Source organism: Durio zibethinus, chromosome 10 (assembly GCF_047325235.1).
Source record: "Durio zibethinus cultivar Kanyao isolate XHJ-2024 chromosome 10, ASM4732523v1, whole genome shotgun sequence".
NCBI lineage: Eukaryota > Viridiplantae > Streptophyta > Magnoliopsida > Malvales > Malvaceae > Durio > Durio zibethinus.
In genome coordinates, this window is record NC_143171.1 from 24,245,489 (window position 1) to 24,270,564 (window position 25,076).

General features: G+C 27.6%; 1 protein-coding gene, 1 long non-coding RNA gene and 1 pseudogene across 5 annotated transcripts; 2 read left to right on the forward strand and 1 right to left on the reverse strand.

Moving 5' to 3' along the window:
- The first annotated feature begins 13,389 nt into the window (after positions 1-13,389).
- On the forward strand, positions 13,390-17,908 carry LOC111293123 (uncharacterized). 3 transcript variants are annotated; one of them, XM_022885874.2, is made up of 5 exons: positions 13,390-14,053; positions 14,147-15,351; positions 16,512-16,928; positions 17,150-17,388; positions 17,480-17,908. In XM_022885874.2, the coding sequence occupies exons 1-5, from the start codon at positions 13,935-13,937 to the stop codon at positions 17,735-17,737; spliced, it is 2,238 nt and encodes a 745-aa protein (XP_022741609.2). In that variant the 5' UTR covers positions 13,390-13,934; the 3' UTR covers positions 17,738-17,908. The 3 variants fall into 3 exon arrangements, 2 of the variants coding, with proteins under 2 accessions (XP_022741609.2, XP_089623102.1); XR_016345856.1 differs by having other exon boundaries at positions 13,464-14,053; positions 17,007-17,388; XM_089766976.1 differs by lacking the exon at positions 17,480-17,908 and having other exon boundaries at positions 13,900-14,053; positions 17,103-17,242.
- A 1,051-nt stretch (positions 17,909-18,959) lies between these two features.
- LOC111292086 (large ribosomal subunit protein eL34z-like) lies at positions 18,960-22,790 on the forward strand (annotated as a pseudogene). The gene is made up of 4 exons (XR_016345477.1): positions 18,960-19,055; positions 21,468-21,527; positions 22,258-22,367; positions 22,486-22,790. The product of XR_016345477.1 is annotated as a large ribosomal subunit protein eL34z-like (transcript).
- A 1,075-nt stretch (positions 22,791-23,865) lies between these two features.
- LOC149516559 (uncharacterized) lies at positions 23,866-25,060 on the reverse strand. The gene is made up of 2 exons (XR_016345857.1): positions 24,554-25,060; positions 23,866-24,475 (listed from the first exon to the last, which is right to left on the reverse strand). It is a non-coding gene; the product is annotated as an uncharacterized LOC149516559 (long non-coding RNA).
- Positions 25,061-25,076: the final 16 nt, after the last annotated feature.

Below are 25,076 nucleotides of genomic sequence, written 5' to 3' on the forward strand. Positions count from 1 at the left end.
TGCAAAGAAAATGACTTGTTTTATATACAATTACATTTGGACTGTTAATTTGATAAAGAAATATACACAAGGGAAGCAAATACTTCATCTTGCTCTTACCCGATTTGCCACTCATTTCATGCAATTAGAAGAAATAATGAGACAAAAGCAAAGTTTGAGAGAGATGTTCAATTCAAAGGTTAGTACTTAGTAATTAGTACAACTATTTAAATCTAGCATCTTTTTATGATATCATTGTTTTAAAATATTAATTTAAAATATATTACTCTAAAAATTTATTGATGAATATATAGGAATTTAAAGATTCAAAATGGGGACAACAAAAATCAGGACCTGCTTATGAAGCCAAAAAAATCATTTTGAGAAAAGATTTTTGGAAAAAAGCAGGCGATATAATAAAAGTTTATGAGCCTTTGGTAAAAGTGTTGCACCTTATGGATGGTGATGAAAAACCAACAATGGGCTTTATTTGCGAGGCTGTGGATAGAGCTAAACAAGCAATTCAGCAAACTTGTCGTTATTCTGTTGAATATGAAAATATTATTAACAATAGATGGAGTTTCATACACTCTGACTTGCATTCAACTGGTAAGTAAACCGAGAATATAGATGGTATTTAAAAAATATGTTTATTTCTTATACTTAAATTGCTTATATATTTATTTTTTATTACTTTAATATAATATTGTTATAAATTATGTTTAGGTTACTATCTAAATCCACAATTTCAATTTGGAGTGGAACATTCTGCAAATGTATTTAAAGAAACATTAGAAGGTATAAAAGCAATTATTGAAAGATTAGAACCTTCGATAGATACTCAAATCAGAATGATTAATCAAGTTAGTATTTAATACTATTTTATAACTTTACATTTATTTTATTTATTAAAAATTAAATTATTTTTTATTTATTCATTTATTATTATATTTTCAATCGATGTAGTTGTTATTATTTCGAGACAAGCATGAAACATTTGGTAATCCACAAGCACAAAGAGCTTGGAAGCAAATGAATCCAGGTAAATAGTAAGTTACATAATTATAATTTATTTATATTATTTAATTGTATAGCCCATTGAAATTTAATTTAAATAATTTTATATAGCTGAGTGGTGGATGATATATGGCACTTGTGTTCTTAAATTACAAAAACTAGCAATCAAAGTGCTTAGTCGAACAACATCTGTATCAAATTGTGAACGTGATTGGAGCACATTTAGCTATATTCACACCAAAGCAAGAAACAGATTCAAGTTTGAAAGACTCTAAAAACTTGTATATACCTATTATAACATGAGGTTGAGGATGAGACATCAAAAAAGAATGAGCATTGATGAAATAAATAATAGTTTTAATTCTATTAGCCTTAACCATATTTTTTAAGATGATGATCCACTAACAGAATGGCTGCAAAAGAAAGAAAAGCCTCTATTAGATGATCAAAACTCTGATTGATTGCCTGCAGATAATTATGATAGTGAAATGAATGTTGAATGATCACGTCAATCTCAAGAAAAGAATGTGTCTCATTCAAATTCAAGTCAACACCAAGTCAGAGTGATGATGGTGGTGGTTTAAGTCCAGATGATGATAGTGATGGTATGAATTTTGATGATAATATAGATGCAAATCGACCTTACAACCCACTTGGAGGAGAATTTGGGCTTGCTACTACTAGTGAACTTTTCATTAATATGGCAGAATATGGAGGAAATCCATTTGCTGAATCTAGTGAGGGTCAAAGTGCACGTACAGCTCAATCAAAAGGAAAAGCGAAGAAGCACCACTATGATATTTATAGATGTTCTTTATCTTCAGTTGCAAGACCAAATTCTAGTAACTTTGAGTATAGTGAATCATCTGTTAGTACTCAAAGACATTACTATCCACCAGAACAACTTAATTTTCGACCTTCTCATGGTTATCCACCTCCATATGGTTATTATTCACCTCAAATGTATCCTTCACCTCCTCAAATATATCCTCCACCTTAAATGTATCAGTTACCACAAATGTACCCTCCACCATAAATGTATCATCCTCAAATATATCTTCCGCCTTAAATGTATCAAGAACAAAGGCCTCAGAGATGGAGATGGAGTCAACTTCGCTCTCAAAGTGAAGATAGAGAATCTGATCCTCCTCGTCATTCTACCATGTGGTAAAATTTAAAATATATATCAATAATTGTAATTGATGGAATTTGAAATTATTATATTTTTAAGTTTGTAATTTTATTAAATTAAATGCTTGGTATTTAACATATTATGTTTTGTTAATATTTGATTTGTTTAAAATTAATATTGAATATGAACTTGGCCAAGAAAAATTTTATGGATAAACCAAATATAAATGCTTTTTATAATCTAATAAAATTGTGAATAATTTTTTTAGAAAATAAAAAACATAAAGTGTCATAAACTATTTTTAAAATCATTGAATAAGATTTTTTATAATTATAATTATAATTATAATTATAATTATTACATTTTATAATAAATTGTGCAAAAAAAAAATTCACGACTGTGATGACCGCAGTAACCGCAATTATCTCCGTTATATTCGAAAATACGACAAATGCTACGCGACCGAAAACATGACCGCGATCGCTATTTAAATCCCTGTTATCAGCCTTCTTATGCGTCAAATCCCGGATTTCCTGCCCAAAGTTTCTCTCCTGATTAGTTCCCATATTCAGCTTCCTGACCACTCCCTCGTCGAAAAACGACTGTAATTGTTCTACGAGATGGCCAGCTTCCTTCGCTTTTCCATGCACAACCTTACCTGTATCTCCCCTCTCCCCTTTCCCAAAGTAAAGATTTATTCTTCAGGGATGAAGCTCTGAACCAACTCCCATGCTGTCTTGGTTGTGATGAGAAGCCTTTATCCCTTTACCCGTCACCACACTCATCCTCAATATGCACTAATTTTCCACATATGTAACAAAAGTTGGGTAACCTCTCATAGCTTAATCTGCTCCATACCTCCTTTGCTTCATTACCTGTAGTAAGTAACATAGCATTCATAAGTGGTTTTGTAATGTCTACCTCCAACCTTATACGCAACAATCGAGCCCATCCTGGTTGCGTCAACTGTTTTGAGAGTTCCTAACTTATCTCCGGTACGAGTTCCCATCTCCTGGTTGCTCATTCATAACGGCAGTCTGAACACCTAATCCAGAAGAGTGCTTTAATAAAAGTATGATCCACTGGCTTTAATCCGCCATCATAATCACTAAATAATATCAGTTGTTTATCGAAACTCCAAGGCGAACCTTTTGTCACTCTTCGCCTGTCTACCGCCGTTGAGAACTTGAATAAAAACTGATTATCTTCCAACTCTACGATATCTACATCTCCTGCCAGCCTCCATATTAATTTTAATGTGCTCTTCATTGCCTTCTTGTTATAGGAGCGATTGGTAAGTAACTTCCCTACCAGTCATGCCTTCCTACCATCAACTTCTGTCCCTATCCCCGCTATGTGTGCGTCTATCTCGTCTTTCTCTTCATCTGTTAATCGTAACTGCCCCCACTGGTTTTCGATAGCTTCTTCCATCTCTACTTCTCACGTATTTGCCAACTCCCTTAGTACTGCACTGCACTTCGTACTCAAAATCACCTTAACAGACAATTCTGAGACCACTACCTTGCATAAAAAACAAGACTACTAACCCCTAGAGATAGCAACTCCTAGGAGACTCCTAGGAACGTCTTTTTTTGGAAACAACTATCACACCTGCAAATCTTGAATGTATGAGAAAAGGCTAGAATGTTTCTTTTTTGCATTGATCAAATTCTACAAGAGAAATGAAATTTGAAAAGACATAACTATGAATATTAAGGCCATTAAATAGGCTTAAACTTAAATGGAAGGTCCATTTAAAAAATGAATTGAGCCTTGGACATAATATTTAAGGTCAGCACTGGACTTAACAATTATTTATATATATATATATATATTTATGTATATATTATATTTATAATTATATTAAATAAAAATAAAAATATAATTAAATAATATATATGTACATATTAATACTTTTATACTTATTTGAACCCAATCCCACACAAACACTAAGTTAAACTAACAAAATAAATTTCTAACCAATGCTTGGATATCCAACTAATAAGTAACTCGGTTCCTTTTAAATAAGGTCTCTTTTTTCAAGTCTTCTGAATAGAGAAAACAGATTTAGAAGAGCTTGTCCCTCTTATGGGATCTGATTCAGCTCGACTTCGGATTAATCGAAATTCAAAGTAATTGCCAAACACCGAAAGGTACCAAACCAAAAAAAAAAATTTAGGCTTTAATTTATTGATTATTTATTTTATCATAATTAATATTTATTATAAAATTTATTTTAATTTGTTTTATCAATTTATTAATTAAAATTTGGGTTGATCTTGACAACTTCTTTTAAAAATAGATCGAGTTTGGAAAGTAAATGAGGCCTACATTTTCAAGATCAATTGAGCTTAAACAAGTCTTAAAATTATTAATATCGTGTTTAGGTTTGGTCAAACCATGGATAGGTCTATTTGACATTGACAATCTCATATACCCAAAAAAAAAAAATAATGGATAAAGAAATAATTTGCTTTTTCTATTGGGTTTATTATCTGAAATTTTATTAATAATATATTGTCATTACTTATATAATGTAAATTTTAAAAAAAAAGTGATCTACTAACACAAGTGTAACTCTTACATTTTTTAAAAAAATTTTGGATCAAAATTATTAAATTTAAAAATATTATTTTGATTGAAATGAGTCATGCACTTAACTTTAATCTAAAAGTTTAAAAAAGGGTAAAAGTTAAATTAATATAGATAGATTCCTTCTCTAAATTAAAATGGTTACTATAAATTATATGATAGATTTTGATAATGTAAATTAATTCTAAAACCTTTAAAATTGCCTTAATGGATTCATAAAAACCCTTACATTTTCTAAAGGCATAAAATTTTATGCAAAAGAGGACAACAAGTCAACATACACAAGAAAAAAAAAAGGTTAAATATAAAAATAACTTTTATGTTATATATTTTTTGTTAGATTGGTATTTAAAAATAATAAAATTTTTAGTTTGATACTTCAATTTTCATTTGTCATCTACTTTAGTATCTGAAACTAATACCATTAGTCAATTTACTTATGTGACATGAATATCCAATAAGATACTAATACGTGTCAAAAAGTTCAATCGGCAATGCATCATCAATTATTACATCAGCATTAAAAATTTCTAAAAAACTTTAAAAAAATTTTTAAAAAATTTTAAAAAATATGAAATATTTTAAAAATTATAAAAAAATAAAAAATATATATGAAATATTTAAAAATAAAAGAAATTTTTAAAATTCAAAAAAAGAAAAATTTTTAATAAAAAATCTAAAAAATTCATAAAAAAATACAAAAATTTTAATAAAAATAAAATTTTCTTAAAATTAAAAAAATTCACTAAAACTTAAAAAATTGAAAATAAAAAATCTAAACTTTTTAAAAATTCTTAAAAATGTAAAACAATTTGTTTTAAATTATGAAATTTTTTTATTTTTTTTAATCCATTTAATTTTGATATATTTTATGAACTTTTTTATATTTTTATATTTTTATTGAATTATTAAATTATTAAATTATTAATTTTTGAAAATGTTTTATTTTTTAATAATTTTTTAGAATATTTTAGATTTTTAAAATTTTTAATTTTTTGAAAATTTGAAATTTTTAGAATTTTTTAATAAAATTTTATATTTAAAAAAAATTAGATTTTTTTAATTTTCAAAATTTAAAAAAAATTAGAATTTTCAATTTTCAATTTTTTATGATTTTTTTAATTTTAATAATTTTTAATTTTTATTAAAATTTTCTCTTTTTTAATTTTTTGAATTTTTGCAAATTTTTTTATTAAAATTTTAAGATTTTAAAAATTTTTTAAGAGTTCATTTTTTTTTATAATTTCTAAAAATATGTCATATATTTTTATTTTTCTTATAATTTTTAAAATATTTCAATTTTTTTAAAATTTGAATTTTTATTTTTTTGAAATTTTCTTTTAAAGTCAATGTGATAATTGATAATGTCACATTGATTGAATTTTTTATATATATTTTAATATTTTATTAGATATTTATGCTATATTGGCAATATTGATCAAGATATCAAAATAGATGATAGATTAAAAGTTTGACTATTAAACTAATAATTTTATTTCTTTATGTACTAAACAGATAAAAAATTATAATTTAAAAGCTATTTTTATATTTAAAAATAAAATAAAAAAGGCTCGTTCAATTACATTTTATCATTTTCTCAAAGTTCATTAAAATTTTGAACCATAAAATTTGTTGGGCTATCCCTGTTCCACATGTTGCTAGCCCTAAGGACGCAGTTGTCCAAAATGTGAGATATTTGGGACCACATGGACCCAAAGGTCCCAAACTAACCCACCAACCCACTAGCTAGAAGATTCAAGATTGTTATTTAAAAAATGTATAGAAATTGTTAACAATGACAGAACATAGACTGATCTATGGCCTAGGTAATCACAGGTGTAAGCCCATCTAAAGACTTCCAGTGCCCATTTTCCTCTTGTATGTGTTATTGGTTAAACGTGGCTACCTACCAAATTGGGCCTTAAATATTGAACCTTTGAATCCATTAATTCCCGAAGGGTGTGTGTGGGGTGCTCGCATGTCATCCTAATTGGCAAAGGTCTAGTGACATTCCAAGATTGTTTTTCCCCCATTTGTCTTATTTAAAATGAATCAATTAGAATACATTAACTTTCTTATGTTATGTACGTTGGTAAGTAGTTTGATTTTTAATTTTAATGATTAAAGTTCAATTAAAGATATTTATTTTTTTGGTTTGATTAATTTTAAATTAAATTATTTAAAATTAAATTAATCTAGATTATATTATTTTCGTTAATCGAATTAAATTTATTATTTTTAAAAATTTAATTGACAGTATTTAATTCGATTAATTTGATTAATTTTTAAATTAATCGAATTGTAAAATATATTTAAGTCAAATTAAATTTTATATTTTTAATTTTTTATAACTAAAAAAATTATCTAACAAAATATTTAAATATTAATAGATTAATTTTAAAATTCTAACAATTTATAAAATGAAATGATCCATTTAATGTATTTTTAATTTTATATTTAAAATTTGTTATATTTCACTTAAAATTTTGATTAATTTGATTTTTGAATTGAATTAATTGAAAATTAAAATTTTCTTAAAATAATTTTTTAAAATAATTAATTTGATGATTAATCAATCAAATTAAAAAATTCAATTAATTAATTTGATTAAAATTGATTTTTGAATACCTTTAAATTCAATCTCCAACAACTTCAATAATAATAATAATAATAATAATAATAATAATAATAATAATAATACGCAAAAAATCAGCTAGAGAGCCAAAGAATTGCAAAATTCATTCCAAGATTTAGAATGGCTAAATTCTTTCAAATGGGTGGTGTTTGAGTTTTAAGTTTTATAAAATTGAATTTGGGCATGTGACCAAATGCTTCATCTCCCAATTTTGAAGATTCAAGATTTTGTTTCAATACATGAAATCTGGAGACAGATAAATTGTTTAAATTCATGGGCAAAAGCCAAGAGGAAAGATTCTATTCATAAAGGTCAACAACATTCTAATTACTGCTGACATTCCTACGTCAAGCTTTCTTTTTATAGCATCGGGGTAATAAAATTTAGTTTGGATTATGCATGAAAATGATCGATTCATTAACGATTTTGTTTTTCTTTAGTCTAATTGGTAAATAATTAAATGGTCCAGTTGAAGAGTTTTCTATCAAGATTCAATGTAGAAAATTCAAAGAATTTTATTAAGTATGGTGGAAATTTACAAAGCATTTTGGTTCAACTTCCCAGCTTATAACATTTTGACGTTTTGAGTCTTGGAAATGTTTGTCATGCAAAGACTAATTACGATCCAAAGCCCACGCTCAGACTGCTTTGAAGGGTAAAGCAGAAATTGGAGATTAAGAAATTGAAACTTAATTTAGTTGATTTATAATTATTTAAGAAATAATATTTAATAAATTTGATATTTAAATTTTAATATTTATAATTTTTTTATTTTTATATTATAATTTTTCATGTAAAAAATAAAAAATAAAAAATAATTATTGAGTTGATTGAAAAATGCTAATGATTAAAAATTAGAGTCGGATCGAGATTGTCTGAGCTAATAAGTTATATAAAATTAGGTTTTTAATGAACCAGTTAAATCGATTTTTAATTGGGTATTTGAATATCTTTATTAAAAATTCAAAAATCATTTTTACTGGATATGATGTTTTATTTTAAAAATAGTGATTCTTCAAAATGCTAAGACATGTTTATTCATGAATAGATAGTTCTAAATCGATTAAAGCTTATAAATATTTTCACTAATGTTAACTTTAAAACCCTTTACATCCAATCTCTCAAGATTCATTTTATTCTCCATCACACCCATTTTTTGGTTTATAATTTAGGTGTATTCAAAAAATTATTGAAGTACAATCTTAAATTTTTTTCAATTTACACATTATAGCTTGCTGATAACATTTCCAAAAGTTCATTTGCACCAAACTATAAAAATTATTATTCTTAAAAAAAAAAAAAAAAACTTCTTAAAAGTGCCTTAATTAAATCCCTCAAAAGTCCAAGTCAAACAATTTAAGATATTAACAATGCAAAAAATGTTTTTCTTTTTTTTAGGTTTTCCTCCAACAATTAAAAATCTAGAAGAGTGAATGCTTCCAAAGTTTGTTTATGGCTTTGTTGGTCAAAAGTGGTGGGTCTGGGCAGGGCCTGTCTAAGACCTTAGAATCAAAAGCATCAACAGCACAAAAACTGAGAAAGCCTTGACAAGTTTGTTGAGAGTTCGAAGGTTTAAGTAAAAAATAATAATAATAATAAAACTTAAATAATTTATTTGTAAATCTTAAGTTTCAGTTTCATTGCAAAAAACTATTCTCTTTCTAAATTTAAAAAAAAAAATCCAACTTTATTTTTCTTACATATGTAACACTTTGCACATTTATTGACTTTTGTATGATTACATGTAAAATCTCAAACATTTTGTCCCTTCTTAATAAAGCGTGTGGAACCTTTTCCCTATTGGCCAACACGGTTTTAAGAATGCGACCAACTTTGAGTTTTATGTATGATCCTATTTAATTACTTTGGTGTTGATATGTTTTAGTTGGTGCAATTTAACTTAATTCCTTTCTTGTATTGCTTTAAACATTTGACTCAATAATAAAAAAAAGTCTTCAACCCGTTTGTTTCATTAAATTTTGGTACTAAACAAATTTATTGGGTTTTTATCACATAACAGTTAATGGAATTCAATCTTCCATTGTTAATATTTAGAGACTGATAAAATTTTATTATCTTAAATGATTTAAACTCGAAATTATCAAACTTAGACTTGCATTATTGGTACTTTAAAACCCAAGCTATGCTATGAGATTTAAAGAATCATAGGCCAAAAATGGAAAAGACAAGGAAACTTAGATTGGGTTATAACAATGGTAGTTGATAAGAACATTCGATCTCATGGGCAAATCCATAGGATTTGAAAACATGAACTGCTCAAGATTCAAATTTTGAACAATTCAATAAATCAAACAAGGTTCTTATATATCATAGTTTAATTATAAAAGCACTCGATTTAAAGTTTTGATTTTAAAAATGAATGAAGTCCAAGAAAGTGTTTTGATTTTAATAGATGGGGACCCTTAGAAGATTTGTTAATGTCATGACTATAGTTGGTGGACTTGTCTCTAAAGGCATATAAAGAAAGTCATCATGTCACGAGAAAGTATTATACACATCAATTTTAATCTAAATTTTAATTTATTCATTAATATCAATATGGATTGAATAACTATTTCATACAATTTTTTTTACTTTAATGAAATTTTATCTGAAAAATATCATGTGAGAACTTTTTGAGATGATCATTAATTAGAGAATTTCCTACATATGGACTTAAAATTTTGGCTGCTTAAAGAAATAATGTCTTATTAATATTGCTTGCAATGAACTACTACGGAAATCATACTAAATTGATTTAGACTTTAATATTTAGGTAACATTTGGTATCATTTTCAAGTTTACCATAGTAATGTAATCATCAAAGCAATCTTATTACCAAGGTGATCTTATCATTTGTTATTTTAGATTGTTTTATTTGGTTAACAATCATTAATCTATATAAATTAAAGATCATTGTATTTGATATTACTTAAAATCAAATATGATTTTATTTAAAAATATGAAAATAACATTTTTTTTGTAATAATTACACAATTTAATTATTTAAATGTTGTTTAAAGATAATAGTTCATAAAACATAGTAACATTTAATTTAATTTATAATAAATATAATTAAATTATTATATTTATTTATTTATTAAGTAAACTAATTTTATAATATAAATTATGTAAAAAAAAATTGAATTAAAAAATAAAACTAATCTATTAAAATCATAATAAAAAGACAAAGACATTATATTATATATAAAACATTAAAAAAATAAAAAATGTTCAAATTATTTTTGAATTTGTTATAATGAATATTAGTTTGAAAATATAAAAATTTATAATATAAAATAATTATAATTTTAAGAATAATCAAAATTTTAATTCGTATACTAAATGAATAATATTAATTATTACTAATTTTATGAATTATTTTATTTCAATAATAAAAATTTTTCATCTTTTTAGATGAGAATTAAATCCCTTTCAATAAAGTAATTTAAGCACTCTCAATGATCTTAAATTATTACTATGTGAGGTCACTAAATTTTATTAAACACGGTGATCTAATCACCAAGTACAAATCCCTATGATTTTTAAAATAATTATCCTATACCAAATACTATCTTAATTTAGATCTAGTCACTTTCATCAACAAACTAAGGAAAACCAAACATCACAAGTAAACATGCAATAATGTTTTCTTGCCAAACCAAATCAATATTTTTATATGTAATTAGAATGATTTTTGTGCTTCAATTGCCGTTCAGCATATTCGGATTGCCTTTAATGAGGTTCTGAAATAGACATTTTCCCACAGTTTACATTTGAAATCAACCTCAAATTTGTCTGAAATATGATTTATAATATATTAAAATTCTTGTGATTCAAATTTCACCAATTAAAAATGCTTTTTGATTGTCTTTTATATCTAATTTTTTTATATTTTAATGTCTTGGTGGCTTTCTAAGTCAATCTGCATGAAAGTGATATCATTAGTAAGTAATTCCTTGGTAAAACAGTCCAATTTAGCCAAAAGAAAGCTGAATTATAGAATAATCTGGTTAGGTTAAAGCAATAATCATCTCTCAAGTAGTAATATGTTGACATTCATTTCAATTTTTTGAGCCAACAACGTTGCACTTCGTGGTCTATTCATGTGATTTTGCAGCTGTCGAAGAAATTTGATGTTGTATCTTGTTGTCCATATATGTTTGACATACACCTTTGCAACCGCATATATTGCTTGTATATTTGTATACTGTAGCTTACTTTATAATTAAAATTATGCTTCTTCTAATGTTCGCATAATATTTTGTGTATCATATCTGATTATTTAATTTAATGGTAGGTACATTAAAATTGAGTTTAATCTTTTTTAAATATATGTACGTGTATATGCGTACACATAAATAAGCTGAATTTTAAATTTATAGCAAAATTATTTTGTTCAAGATATTTTCTTAACTTTTTTTTTTTTTACAATGAAAATAAAAACTAAAGGATAAAAAAATATTATAAATATTAAAATTTGAATTTAAATTTATTAATTGTCATATTTTAAAAATAATTATATAGATCAATTAGACTAAATTTTGGCTTTGTAGCTTTCTTTCTTGGCTGTTCATTAGCAATATTACTAGGCGGCTATTTAATTTTGGTGGAAAACGGATAAGTAATAGATTGGGGTAGGCTTTGAGGCAAATCTTGCTGAGGAAAAGTATTCACATGTGGAATCCCATCCAAATTTATGATGTATGTTGTTCATGCGTAATGCATGTTTGTGTGTTGTAAAAAGTGAGAAAGAAGGCATAAACTTAATATTTTTAGACCTAATAATTTAAAATATGGTATGATAATATAAGATGAAAATAATACAAAAATAATGATATGGATTAAAATTTTAATAATAACTAAAATATAAATTTAATAAAATTAAAAAAATATTTTTTATATTTTTATATCGATACGAACTATGACACGTAATTTTTATATAAAATATAATATAAATATATAAATTTAAATATTTATATTATATAAATACATATTCTAGGGGAGACTTTAATTCCATCTAAAACAACCAATAAATTCAACCAAGGTGTTCTCCTTTTATTTATTTTTCCTTTGTTTTGGTTCATCTAGAGACTTTAAATTCTACTCTTTCCCTATTTATTCGGGTGACTTATATCAAGCTTCAACCATGAGTAGCATGTAATTTTTACCTCCAAACACATCAATTTCTTTTACTATTTTTTTCTTTTTAAATTTATTCCCTTATTTTCTTTGGTATTTATTTTTTTATTCTAGTCAAGTCATGTAGGAAACTTACCTTACTTCCTCCGTCGACTTGGACACAAACAAAGCCTAACACCAAATTCTAGTAAAATTGAGCCTTAATTTTCTTAATATTTAGTCAAAAGAAAATTTCTCTCAACTAATTATATTTTCCTAACCAAAATTTTTAAATTCATAAATCAAAATTTAATTCAATTGATTCACTCGAGTCAATCTTAAAATATAATATCCAATAAATTTTAAATTTTATCATATATATATTTTTATTATCTAGAGGTTAAGATCTCAGTCACCTTTCAGATTCAACTATAGACAAAGCCATTAGAGGCCTAGTAGGGCTCAAACCCTCGTTGGGGCCAAAAAAGATGTTTTCAAATATTTTTATTGATTTAGTTTATTTGTTGTTAATATTAATATTAATTTTATCAATTATTATTATTATTATAATAGAAAGTATTTTAGCAACAAATATTTTGAAGACTCGTTCTGATAATTGAGTGAGAGATTAATAGTTAGAGAGATAATTTATTTGTGTACATTACAAAAATGCGTTTAAAAATATTGATAACAAAATTATTTTATAACGTTTTCAAAATATGAAATGATAATTGTACAATTTTTAATAATTATAATTGAATATGAATATTATAGCTTTTATTACTTTTATTTTTATTTTTAATAATTTAATATATATGAATTAAGCTTCTCGCTAGATAAATTTCCTGATTCCAAATTCAACCTCAGAAAAGAAAAAAAAAAAACAAAGACAAAATTTGATAGAATAATTTATGGCGTAAACATTCCACTTAACCCAATTTTATTCTCCCTTTTCTCTTTCCTACTCACAAACTTTGCACGCTAAACACAAACAATGCAAAAACCGACCTTTCAACTAAATCAAATCTTTTCTCAAAATCTCTGATATAACGGTCTTCAGAATTCCAAGGTTTTAAGCAACCAAAGATTAGCTCCAAATAACATCTTAGTAGCTGACATGCTCTTTTCTTCCCTTAACTTTTTTTTTTTTTTTAAATTTTGCTTGTTTTTAAATAAATGCTCACTTAATTAGGTCAGATTTCAACTTCTCTTGATCCTAATTTTCATGCAAAATCATGAATTTCGTCATGTTTTTGGGGTTTGGGTTTTTTTAACAGGTATAAAGTCTATTTTTGAATCAAAAATTTCAAAGTTAAAATCAGAGTTCTCATGGACTTCTACTACTCTGTTTCTTGCTCTGTTTTTTTGCTTCAACTTGAAAAAGCAGAGGTTGATGGTTTATATTGATGGGTACCCTGAAGAAGTTTTTGATCAAATATCCATTTTAATTTGAAGAACATGAGTTCTTTTTATGTGTTTCTCTTTCAAAAGATGCTTTCTTTTGGTGGGTTTTTCTTGGTCTCCATCTCTGTCCTGTTTGTCTCTCTGTTTGATTTCTTCAGAACAGCTTTTTCCAGGTAAAGCAATATGACTTCACTTTGTTTCTTAAACAATGAAAATAATGGTTTCCCTTACTTGAATGATGTTTTAATATATTTTTCTGCTTTCAGTACTCAAAGGAATAAGCTTCCTCAATCAAACAATCCGATACCTATTGAGCCTGAGGATGGCACAGAAGAGAAAACAAAAGAAGCCAAACCTTATGATATTGAATTAAAGGGTGAAGAGAGTGAAGGGGTTGAAGAAAAAGATTCACCAAAATTCTTTTTCAAGTTTCAGTTTCAAAGCCAGACTTTTGAAGAATTCAGCATGAAGTTTGGAGGAGATGAGAATTATAATGTTGGCCTAGAACTAGAATGTATTCCTTCTGCAAGCACAAACAAGTATGAGTTCAAGCCAGGGAATGATTTTAGTTATATCATGGAGAAGCCGAAGGATTTGAGCTTTTGTGTCAAAGAATTGTATGATGAATCCAACAATGGGTTCTTGTCAGAAGAAGATTTCTTGGAACAAAATTTGGAGGATGAAGCTGTTACCGAGGAAAAAACAGCGAACGAGGAAAAAGTGCCAAAGACTCTGGTTGAAACGGAACAAAGTAAACAAACTGGCCGTGAAAAAGAAGCAATTGATGTGGAGAATAATTTTCCAAGTCAAGAAGATGTTTCAGGGAATTTTCAGGTTCTTTCTGAGACTGATATGGATTCTATTACTTCAAGTCCTGAGTATATGAGTCAATTTATTGGTTCAGCTAGTGATGGATTTTTATCAGATAGAGATTTTGAAGAAGATTCTGAGGTTGATTCTTCAAGGAACATTGATACAGATAAGGGAAAATTAACAAAGGAAGATTTGGACTCTGAAGAAGATGATGATTTTGATAATGAAGATAGAGATATAATGGAAGAGCTTAGAAAATTAGAAGAGTCTCAAAACCTGAATGAGGATTACAAGCAGGAAGAAGTTAGTGGCAATGACAATGGATCCTCAAATACTTTGGATAATTCAGAAAAGTCCAATTTAGACAATTCATTTGCTTCAGATTCTGAGGATTCAAATGGTTTGGAAACTTTGTGGGAGCATCAAGATCTGATAGAACAGCTCAAGATGGAGCTGAAAAAGGTTAGAGCCACAGGCCTGCCTACCATCTTAGAAGAATCTGAGTCACCAAAGATAATGGATGATTTGAAACCTTGGAAGATTGATGAGAAGTTCCAGCATGTAGATAGAATGAGTGAGCTTCACAAATTCTACAGGAGTTACAGAGAAAGAATGCGAAAATTCGATATCTTGAATTATCAGAAGATGTATGCAATAGGTCAGTATCCTTTTAGAACTATTTTCTACACCTTTCTTCTTTCAGTTCTAGCATTTAGACAATTATGTTGTTCAAGTATTGGTTTAACTTTTCATTTATCTGCTATCATTACAAATTCTATGCATAATTATGAACCATCTTCCTTATATCTTTTTCTAGTTAATCAATCAAAATGAATAAAACATTAACAGTCTGTTAGAAGTTAGAAGAAAGGACCCACTAAATCTGCTATGTTGGTTAAACAGAAGTATGAACCTGCTCAAATCCTAAGCATTGGTGTAATGATTCCATGAAAGTAGGAGGAAGGAGGGATTTACGTACTAGTTCATATTACCTTTTGAGTTTTTGGAAAGTTGTTTCACTTTTGGGGTTTGTAAGGAGAAAAAACTTCTCTGAAAACGCGTATAAATGTTGGTGTAATCCTCTTCTGCTAGGGCTTTTTTAAATTTCATAATTGGTATATTTATATATTATTTATATACATATAAAATATTAAAATGTGTTGTATAAAATTTATGTTGATATAAGCATATTTTTTAGTTTTTATTAAATTTATATATAAATTTTTTAAAATTTTAAATTATATTATTTTTATATATTTTTTTGAATTATTTTTGTATTATATTATCATGTTATATTTAAAATTATGAGATCTGCCTTTTCAGAATTGTTCTATAAATTTAATTATGAATAATTTACCGAAGAATACCCATATGGAAATCAAGCTAACCCATTTTCCCTTTATGACAGTACTTTTAGTTAGTTGATGGTGCTATCCAGCCAGCCAGTCTACCTTTAGATTTCAGCCTAGTTCCACAATTTCATTTAAGACACCGACTTATTATGGGAAAGCTTTACCTAACTCTCAATTCCTACTGAATTCATAATAAAAAATCTGCAATGTTTTTAATGCTCCACAAAATCTATTTCAAAGCTGGTCTTTCTGGTGTAAAAAGCACTATAAAATTTAAATGGTGGAAAGAAGACAGCTTTTGGAAAGCTATATTGCATTAAAGGAAAAACTTTGATTTTTTTTCTTTTTATCTGATTTACGAGTGACTTTTTAGGTTATGATTTATGTATAGGTGGCCAATAACATCTGCTTTATACCTTTTATATTAAATTGTATTTTAAGTTTCATGTTTCATGACAATTCGTAGGCTTTCTACAGTCAAAGGATCCACTTCAATCAATTTCAAAACACAAATCATCCTCACCTCCAGCAATTTCATATCTCCTCTCCCAACACCTGAGGATAGGAAGGCGAAAAAAGTCTGATTTCGACCCCATGACAAAGTTCATTAAGGAGCTGCGTAGTGATTTGGAAATGGTGTATGTAGGACAACTGTGCCTTTCTTGGGAAATACTTCATTGGCAATATGAGAAAGCAATTGAAATATGGGAATCTGATCCTTATGGCCTTCGTCGATACAATGAAGTAGCTGGTGAATTTCAACAGTTTCAAGTCCTGATGCAAAGATTTATAGAGAATGAACCCTTTGATGGTCCAAGGGTACAAAACTACGTCAAGAATCGATGTGTTCTACGTAATCTCCTTCAAGTTCCAGTCATTAGAGGTAAGAACTCTTAATCCTGTAAATGATATATGAAGCATTGTCTATTATTCTATACCCTAGATACTGACAGCATACCAGGTTATTGCATGTTTCCTAATCCAATTAGACCCCCTTAAGCTAAGTGGGGTCATCGGCAACCGCAACTCAATGAGTACTCTTTTCTTGATTAAGCAGCAAAAGTGTAGGAAACATTAGCTGATACAAGCTTAATTCTGGTGTAGAGGATAGTATGAAGGATAAAAGGAAGGCTAGAAGAAGAAGAAGAGAGGATGATGATGCAATTACAAGTGACATGCTAGTAGAGATCATGGAAGAATCGATAAGAATATTTTGGCGATTCGTTCGAGCTGATAAAGATGCAAATATTGTGATCCAGAAAACCAGGAAAGGAACTCAAGTAGAACCATTAGAGCCAGCAGATCTTGAAATTTTAGCAGAGGTTCAAACAAGTCTGCAAAAGGTAATTAGTCTTTCAACAGCTTTGATCAAAGCACATAAAAATGGTGATTAGTTTTATTTGTACATAACATGTTTCTCAATTGGAATTGCAGAAGGATAGGAAGCTTAAAGAAATACTAAGAAGTGGAAACTGCTTATTAAGAAAATTCAAGAAGAACTCACAAGGGGAGAATTCAGATCCAGTCCTTTACTTCTTCTCTCAAGTGGATTTGAAATTAGTGGCAAGAGTTTTGAACACGTCAAAAGTGACAAAAGACCAACTTTTTTGGTGCCACAATAAATTGAGCAAGATTAATTTTGTTAATAGGAAGATCAATGTAGCACCATCATTTTTGCTTTTCCCATGTTAATATTTATGAATGAATAATATAGTATTTCACAAATTGAGCAAGATTGAGGCCTTCTTTGTACAAAAAAATAATATAGTGTTTCCATGTATATTGATCCCTCTTGCTATAGCCAGCCCCTATGTCACATAATTAGCCATAAGTTTATTAAAATTTTGTTACGTGTAACTTTCATAGGTTTGATCTTTGATGATGTTCATTAGATTTTCTTTTTTACTTTAAATTTTAACTTTCCTTTGTTCCAAACTGGTTGACTAATTTTAGAGCCATTAACACCAAAGCTAGCTTATTACATTATTGACTAATACTTATATGTAGGCTAGATTTGATTTAGGTTAAAATTAGATTAATTCAATATTATAAGATTGGTTTAGAATTAAGCTTAATAATCTTAAATATGACATGATGATATAAATAAAAAATATAGGAAAAGGACACAAAAGAGATCATAAAAATAAAAAAATAAGTTTTATATTTAATATGTTGAAATGAACTGGATATTATAATTTTTATATTTTATTTGTGTTTGACACGAAATAGATATAATATAATACTAATACATAAATTATCAGATTTATTTAAAAATAAATTGAATTGATTTTAGGTTCCTACCTATGTGGTCCAGTGATAACAATCTCTTAAACATTATGACAAATGGACCAAAAAAATAAAATCTAAATGTCTAAGCATCAAGATAAGGACATTAAAACTCTTGACTATTTGTAAAAGAAAAAAAATTAAAAAAACAAAAAAGCCTCTTAATTTTATCATTTTATCTATATAAATTTTTATATTTTTATTACATTTAAATAAACTTCTGAATTTCAATTTGCATTTAGATAAGCTCTTAACTTTTAATTTTATATAAATAAACTCTTAGCCTATATTTATATCTAAATAAATTCTTAATATAAATTAATTTTTTATTTAAAATAAAAATTTATTTGAGTATAGTAAAAATATATAAACTTATTTAAAAAAAAACAAAATTCAAAAACATTTTTAATAGTTTAACCTACAAGTATTTAAAGCCTAGGACTGGGAGCAAAGATGAGGTCCCCGATTGGTGTTTGCTTCTTTTGGTCAATGAAGTCTTTAACATTATAAGTTGTAATTTTTTTGACAAAATGAAATATTAATAGTCATTTTCGTTATGGTATGAAATGAGAAATTTTGTCAAAAATCAAGATTTTGACGTTCCTTCTACTCTTTTAATTTTATGCCCATGAATCCTCGAAGTATTAATGTAGCAAAAAAGAAATTTCGTTACCTGTTAGCTAGTAGTTCATATTATGTGAAGCTGAATTTATGGGGAGATTGTGTTTGATGGGAGAGATTTTGTTGTGTAACATCTTAAATTGGATTGCGGGGTTGTTCATTTCTAGGATTTCAAATTTACAAAAAGGGCAATGATAAAATTTGGATGAGATTATGATCTGTAAAATGCAAATTGGCATACCACATCAATATCATCTATTTATAGAAAACAGTGCTTAAGTGGTCAATTCAGAATTTTTTTAAAATGTTTATTTATAATACATATAGATATTAAGGATTGATTTATTAATTTTATTCATGGAAAGTGTATCAAGAAGAAAATTTTGAGATGTCCAAAGAAATTAAATTTTTTTTTTTTGTTTTTCAATTTTTAAAAATATTCAGAACAAAATTTTGGAATGTATAAGAGAAAATTTTCTTTTAAGTTTCCTTCTCTTATAATTTTTTGGGGTGTCCATCACACCATTTACATCCATTTCACTAATGAAATCTTGGTTTAGTGGTACATAGGATGTTTTAAAATCTTGAAATTCTAGGTTCAAGGTTTATTGCGTTTAAGTTTGATTATTTAGTTATATTATAATTTATTAATTGATTATTCAATAATTATGATTTAATTATGATATAATAATTAATTATTCATTTAATATATGATAAATTTTAAACTCGAACCTAACTCAATTCCTAATGATTGTTTAATGAATAAAAATATTTTATATTTAAATTTAATCATAAAATATATGAAATATTAATACAAATATATTTTTTTTCAATATTTTAATATTTTTAACACAGTAATAAAGCCTATTTAAGTCTGATGGACTAAGTATTGAGCAAGAGGCTTTAAACAATAATTAAGCCTCAGCCCATTCGGTCCATGAGCATGTTTAATCCTTTTTTGATCAAAATTTTTTTTAAAGTTTCTTTTATATTGGATTACAAAATGAAAAGTTCTTTCATATTATGAATCTCATCTCATGTATACCATCATTTTAAATTGAATTCAAAATTGACAATAGAAATTTAAAGTAATTTATCGTAGAATAAAAGGGAAAGTATGTTAAAAACAAGGGGAAAAAAATCCATAATTTCAAGGTGAAAATTGATCCAAAGGATGAATGAAACAAATGCATATTGGATAATTTTTTTTCTTAGATCTCAGTGATCATAGTATAATGGAGTAGTAAATTTTAAATTGCTTTGAAAACAATTACTACTGATAAAACGTTTTATAATTATTAAAAATGACATTGGATAAAATATCTACTAAATTTTAATTATCTAAGTCTAAATTCTTTAGAAGTTTTGAGTAAATTATATTTCAACCTCTAACTCAAACTCATTTTTAAAAACTTCGAATACTTGATTGAAGTGACATATTTTTGGGTTCGAATTGCTTGAGAAGTTAAGAAAAAATAAATTTTTTTATAAATTTATTAAATTTAGCATAAATAAATTTATTTAAATCAATTGAAAAAAAAATTATATAAGATAAATTAAAAATCTTTCACCACTCAATAAAAAATAGATTATATTTCATTTTACTCTTGAATTATTGTAATTTTTTTAATGTTATATTTAAATTAAAAAATTTCTAACTAAGATTTAAACTTTAATTCCATATACCCTTAATACTTTATAATAATATTGATATAATATTTAAATGTTAATGTAAATGACATATGACTGTTATGTAGTAGTAATATATTTATTATGTGTCATTTTTAAAAGATAAAAATAATAAAAAAAATTTTTTAAATTATATTTTAATTTTTTTTAGTTTTTAAAAAATAGCATGTGATAATCATATTTAAATCACGTGATAGCCACCAATTTTTCACATCAACATTTAAAATGGCAATCAATGTTATTTTAACTATGTTAAGAGTTAAGATATCTTGATACACGAAAATATAATTTAAATATTTAATTAAAATTTTTTTATTTAGATATTATATTAAAAAAATATAATAATTTAAAATCAACTCAAATAATATTTCGTAAAAAATAAGCATTATCTTTAAAAAAAAAGTGAATAACCGACAAATTAAAAAAAAAATCAATTATTTTATCTTTAATATTGAAAAACACAAGCATTATACCAAATTAGAACCGTCAGATCTAGGGTTCCATCCAAAATAATCCTCTTTATATATTTTCTTCTGGGTGTCTAATGCTCTTTCGGCGTCGGCTCAGTCTCTCACGTCTTTCCTGAAACAGTAGGAGGAGAAAAAATAAAACCCAAAGCTTTAAAAACACAAAAAAATTGGTTCAAAGACTCGCTTATCGCACTCGCCATAGCTACGCTACCAAATCGAACCAACACCGTGTCGTCAAGGCCCCCTGGTAAGTCTTGAAGTTTCAAAAAAGATGCTGCTTTTGGTGTTCCGTTGTTTTTATTTTTATTTTTTGAAAATAATGCTCTATTTTTGAAGGTGGGAAATTGGTTTTTTAGACTACTAAGAAGAGAACAAGTGGGCCTAAGTGTCCTGTTACTGGCAAGAGAATTCACCGTGTATGTTCTTTCCTTCTTTTTTTTAATAAAAATTTGAGTTCCATTGTTTTGTTTGGTTAAAGCTGGATTTTGGGTTGGAATTATGAGTTTTTATTGTTGGGTCGAAATAATGCTTAGGAAATATAGAACTTTGTTTAGTTGATTGAGAAAAATGATGATTTGGTAAAAAAAGTAATATTTTCCTCTGTTTATTTTGCTTGATGAATTTTGTGTTCCAAATTAAGCATTGATTTCATATACTTTTCAGTTTAGTTTTAGATCATAGTTTAATATTGAATAGTTATAAAATGGGCAATGATGATTGTTAGTTGGTTCTATATTTCTACTTTTGTTTAAACTTAGTGCTAGTGCTGATGTTGTAGCATGGAAAGTGTTTTTTTTTTAAGAGTCTAAATCCAAAATTAAGGTTGTTTTCGTCAAAAATGTAGGAATTGGCAGCGATCATGCCTGATGTTGCGCATCCGTATACGCCTATGTGGTGGAACCCTCTACATCATTTTACTAGAAAGCAATGTACAAAATGTGGCACTTTATTAGCATACTTACTGTTATATTACGTGGCAATGGAAAACTTATCGACAAAAATAGAAAGCATGCTTTTGTTATGTTCTATCATTCAATGTTTTTTGCGTAGTCTTTTTTGGATCTTAGCAAACATTTACGAGTCAGATTCAAGTTGTGAAGTTTTTGAACATGCTCTCATGTTTTTTCTGATATGGCTTTTATACAGATTCCTCACTCGAGGCCTGCTGAATACAAGAGGTCTAGATTGCCTAGGAACCGCAGGACTGTGAATCGAGCATATGGTGGTGTTTTGTCTGGAAGTGCTGTTAGAGAAAGGTAAAATATGTGCATTATTTAGCAACTGTTAATCGGTTTTGGATGCAACTGTTGTTCGTTGTTGGTTGTGACTGGTGTAAATCTTATTATTTTCTTTTCTTCCTTATATCTTTCTAAGGATAATTCGAGCCTTTTTGGTGGAAGAGCAAAAAATTGTGAAGAAAGTTCTGAAAATCCAGAAGGCAAAGGAAAAGCAAATCTCAAAGAGCTAGGAATTTAGATGTTGATGAAGCTAAATTATGTTTGGCTTGTTAGATCCACACACAGAAATTTTGTTTGTTATTATGGTGTTGATGAAATGTAGAACTGAATTTCAATGATTTTACTTATGGTTAGTTTGATACTGATTAGTTTACTGCTTGTTCACTTGACGACAAATCAATTGCCAAGTTATTGTTGAAATGATGGTTTGTTACTGTATTATGTTTGAGTTGGTTTCTGTCATCTGGCATTAAGCTTGTTTATAAGGAAACGGAATGCTTGCTATTACCAGGCCAGGGTTATACAACTGCTCAGAAAGTCAGACCTAATCGCTACTTGCTGCATCAAAGAAGCTAAAAGCCTAAAACCAAACCCTCCTTGATAAAAATGATATCTGCAACCATAGCCTGCTCAGACGAAGCTAGCTTCCCTCATAATCTGCTATAAAATGACTTTCATGGTCTCTAATCACGGTTCCAAAACTTGCCTGGAGAGAGGCAGCTGAGAAAGACGAAGCATAGTTTATTTTTGACAGCCGCAGCTGATGGAGGAGGCCGATGTAGTGCCCCTTGCTTTGCTCGTATAATGTCGCATTCAGCAGAATTTACAACAGGGAATTTACTATAATTGTTTGGGTTAAAATCAGTTCAAAGAGAACTACAGAATAAGGCTACAACTTCAGTTTGCTCATTGGCTGCCTATCCATTGTTGTAAAATGGATCAGTTTCTTGGAAATCGCTGTTAAAATTTGAAAGTCACAGGAAGAGTTATTGACAAACTGGGCTTAAATTAATAATGTGGCTACTTGGACATAGAGATAGACACGGAACAGTTAAATCTAATTATTTTTAATTTTTTTTTATGAAGCGGCACAGTTTTTGCATTTTGTGTAATACTTTTTTATTTTCAAATGATTTAAACAATTTTATGTATGTGAGCATGTAATTTTAAACCAACTAGAACATCAAAAGAAAATTTAAAAAATAACAGTTCCACACGATGAAAATAAATGCAATAAAAATTAAAAACAAATTTAAATTCAAGTAATACGGTACCTCATAATTGATATCTCAACCTAATAGCATCTAAATATTATTTTTATCTAGCTAAAACAACCTCGAAAAGCAATGAAAAAAAAAAACAAAAAATACTAATAAAATCTGAAAATCATCTACTCGTAACTTGGGATTCTTGCATAATTATGATATGTTTTTGCTCTTCCCAATTAAACTTTGCATAATTATGATGTGTTTTTGCTCTTTCCAATTAAATTTAACATAAACTAACAAGTAATAGCGACTAAAGGACAAGCTAAAAAATATTTTAAACAAGAAATGAATGGAGAAACACCCTTGAAAATGCTCAAAACCGTGACTACCATAAAGACAGCATGTTGTCGTCACTTTTGGGAGCAATGGTGTAAACAAAAAATGTTAAACAAAAACATGAACAATCATACTTTAAATTAAAAACTGAATTAAGTTACTAAAGGGAAAGTAAAAACATGAAACTAAACAACAAAAGCAAGTAACAAAAATATAAGGGATGAAGTGTCCTGGAGGGCTCAAACCGTGACTGCCATGGAGAATAGGCAGTGCGGTTTGGCCCTCTTCCAAGCTTGCTTTGCGTGTTTAAACCATCAACTTTTCATATAAAATCATATATTAGATAAGGAAAATAAAGGAAGATGAAATTGGGACAAAATACAAAGGAAAAAGCTAATAGAAAGATGATAAATCAGTAGCCAAACCGCTGCTACTTGGAGAAAGCAAAACAGAGCAGCAAAAAAATGGAGTCCCGTTTGGTTCAGTTCCTCCCTCTTTTTATAGCAGCAACGTACCGTTTTTGGCAGCTTCCTAGGAGAATTTTTTATGGCCAAAAGGTCTTGCAAGGTGGAGCCATGCCAGCTGCCAAAGTGAAAAACAAATTTGTAAAGCCGAAACCAAATCATGTCGCTTCTTTGACTTTTCTCACACTGTAATCACCTAACACCACCAATTGAAGACTTGGAGGAGGCAAGAAAATCTTGACAAAAAGCCACGGTTTCGTTACTTTTTCTCCTTCCTTTCACTCATGGATGACATCTTCACTGGGCCATTCTTCTTTGACAATTGAGACCAAGCTAGCACTTTGTCTATACCCTTCAAGAAGGCCAAAACCGTGTACATGAAAGAGGAAAACAAAGGGAGCGTCAAGGGACTTCAAACACGCGTAGGCAACGTAAAAAATTCCATGCATTTTTTTCTTCTTCCATGCGCACCATGTATCAATTGTCTTTAAGTCCTTAAAATTTCTTAACCTTTTTAATTTGGCCCTACAATTGAGAGAATTACAACATTAGGTGGAAATATGGATTAATTCACAACAAATAAGTGAAAATTAAGTAGGGATGTATTATAATTAAGCTTAAAAATCCTATGATAATTTTATAAAAAATAAAATTATCACAACCTCAAACTTAATCTTTTACTTGTCCTCAAGCAAAACAAAAGTTATGTTAGAGCCAAT

Coding starts and splice junctions, on each gene's coding strand:
- LOC111293123 (XM_022885874.2), top strand. CDS start 13,935: ATGAGTTCTTTTTATGTGTTTCTCTTTCAAAAGATGCTTTCTTTTGGT. Junction 15,352..16,511: donor TCAGAAGATGTATGCAATAG/GTCAGTATCCTT, acceptor GACAATTCGTAG/GCTTTCTACAGTCAAAGGAT. Junction 16,929..17,149: donor TCAAGTTCCAGTCATTAGAG/GTAAGAACTCTT, acceptor ATTCTGGTGTAG/AGGATAGTATGAAGGATAAA.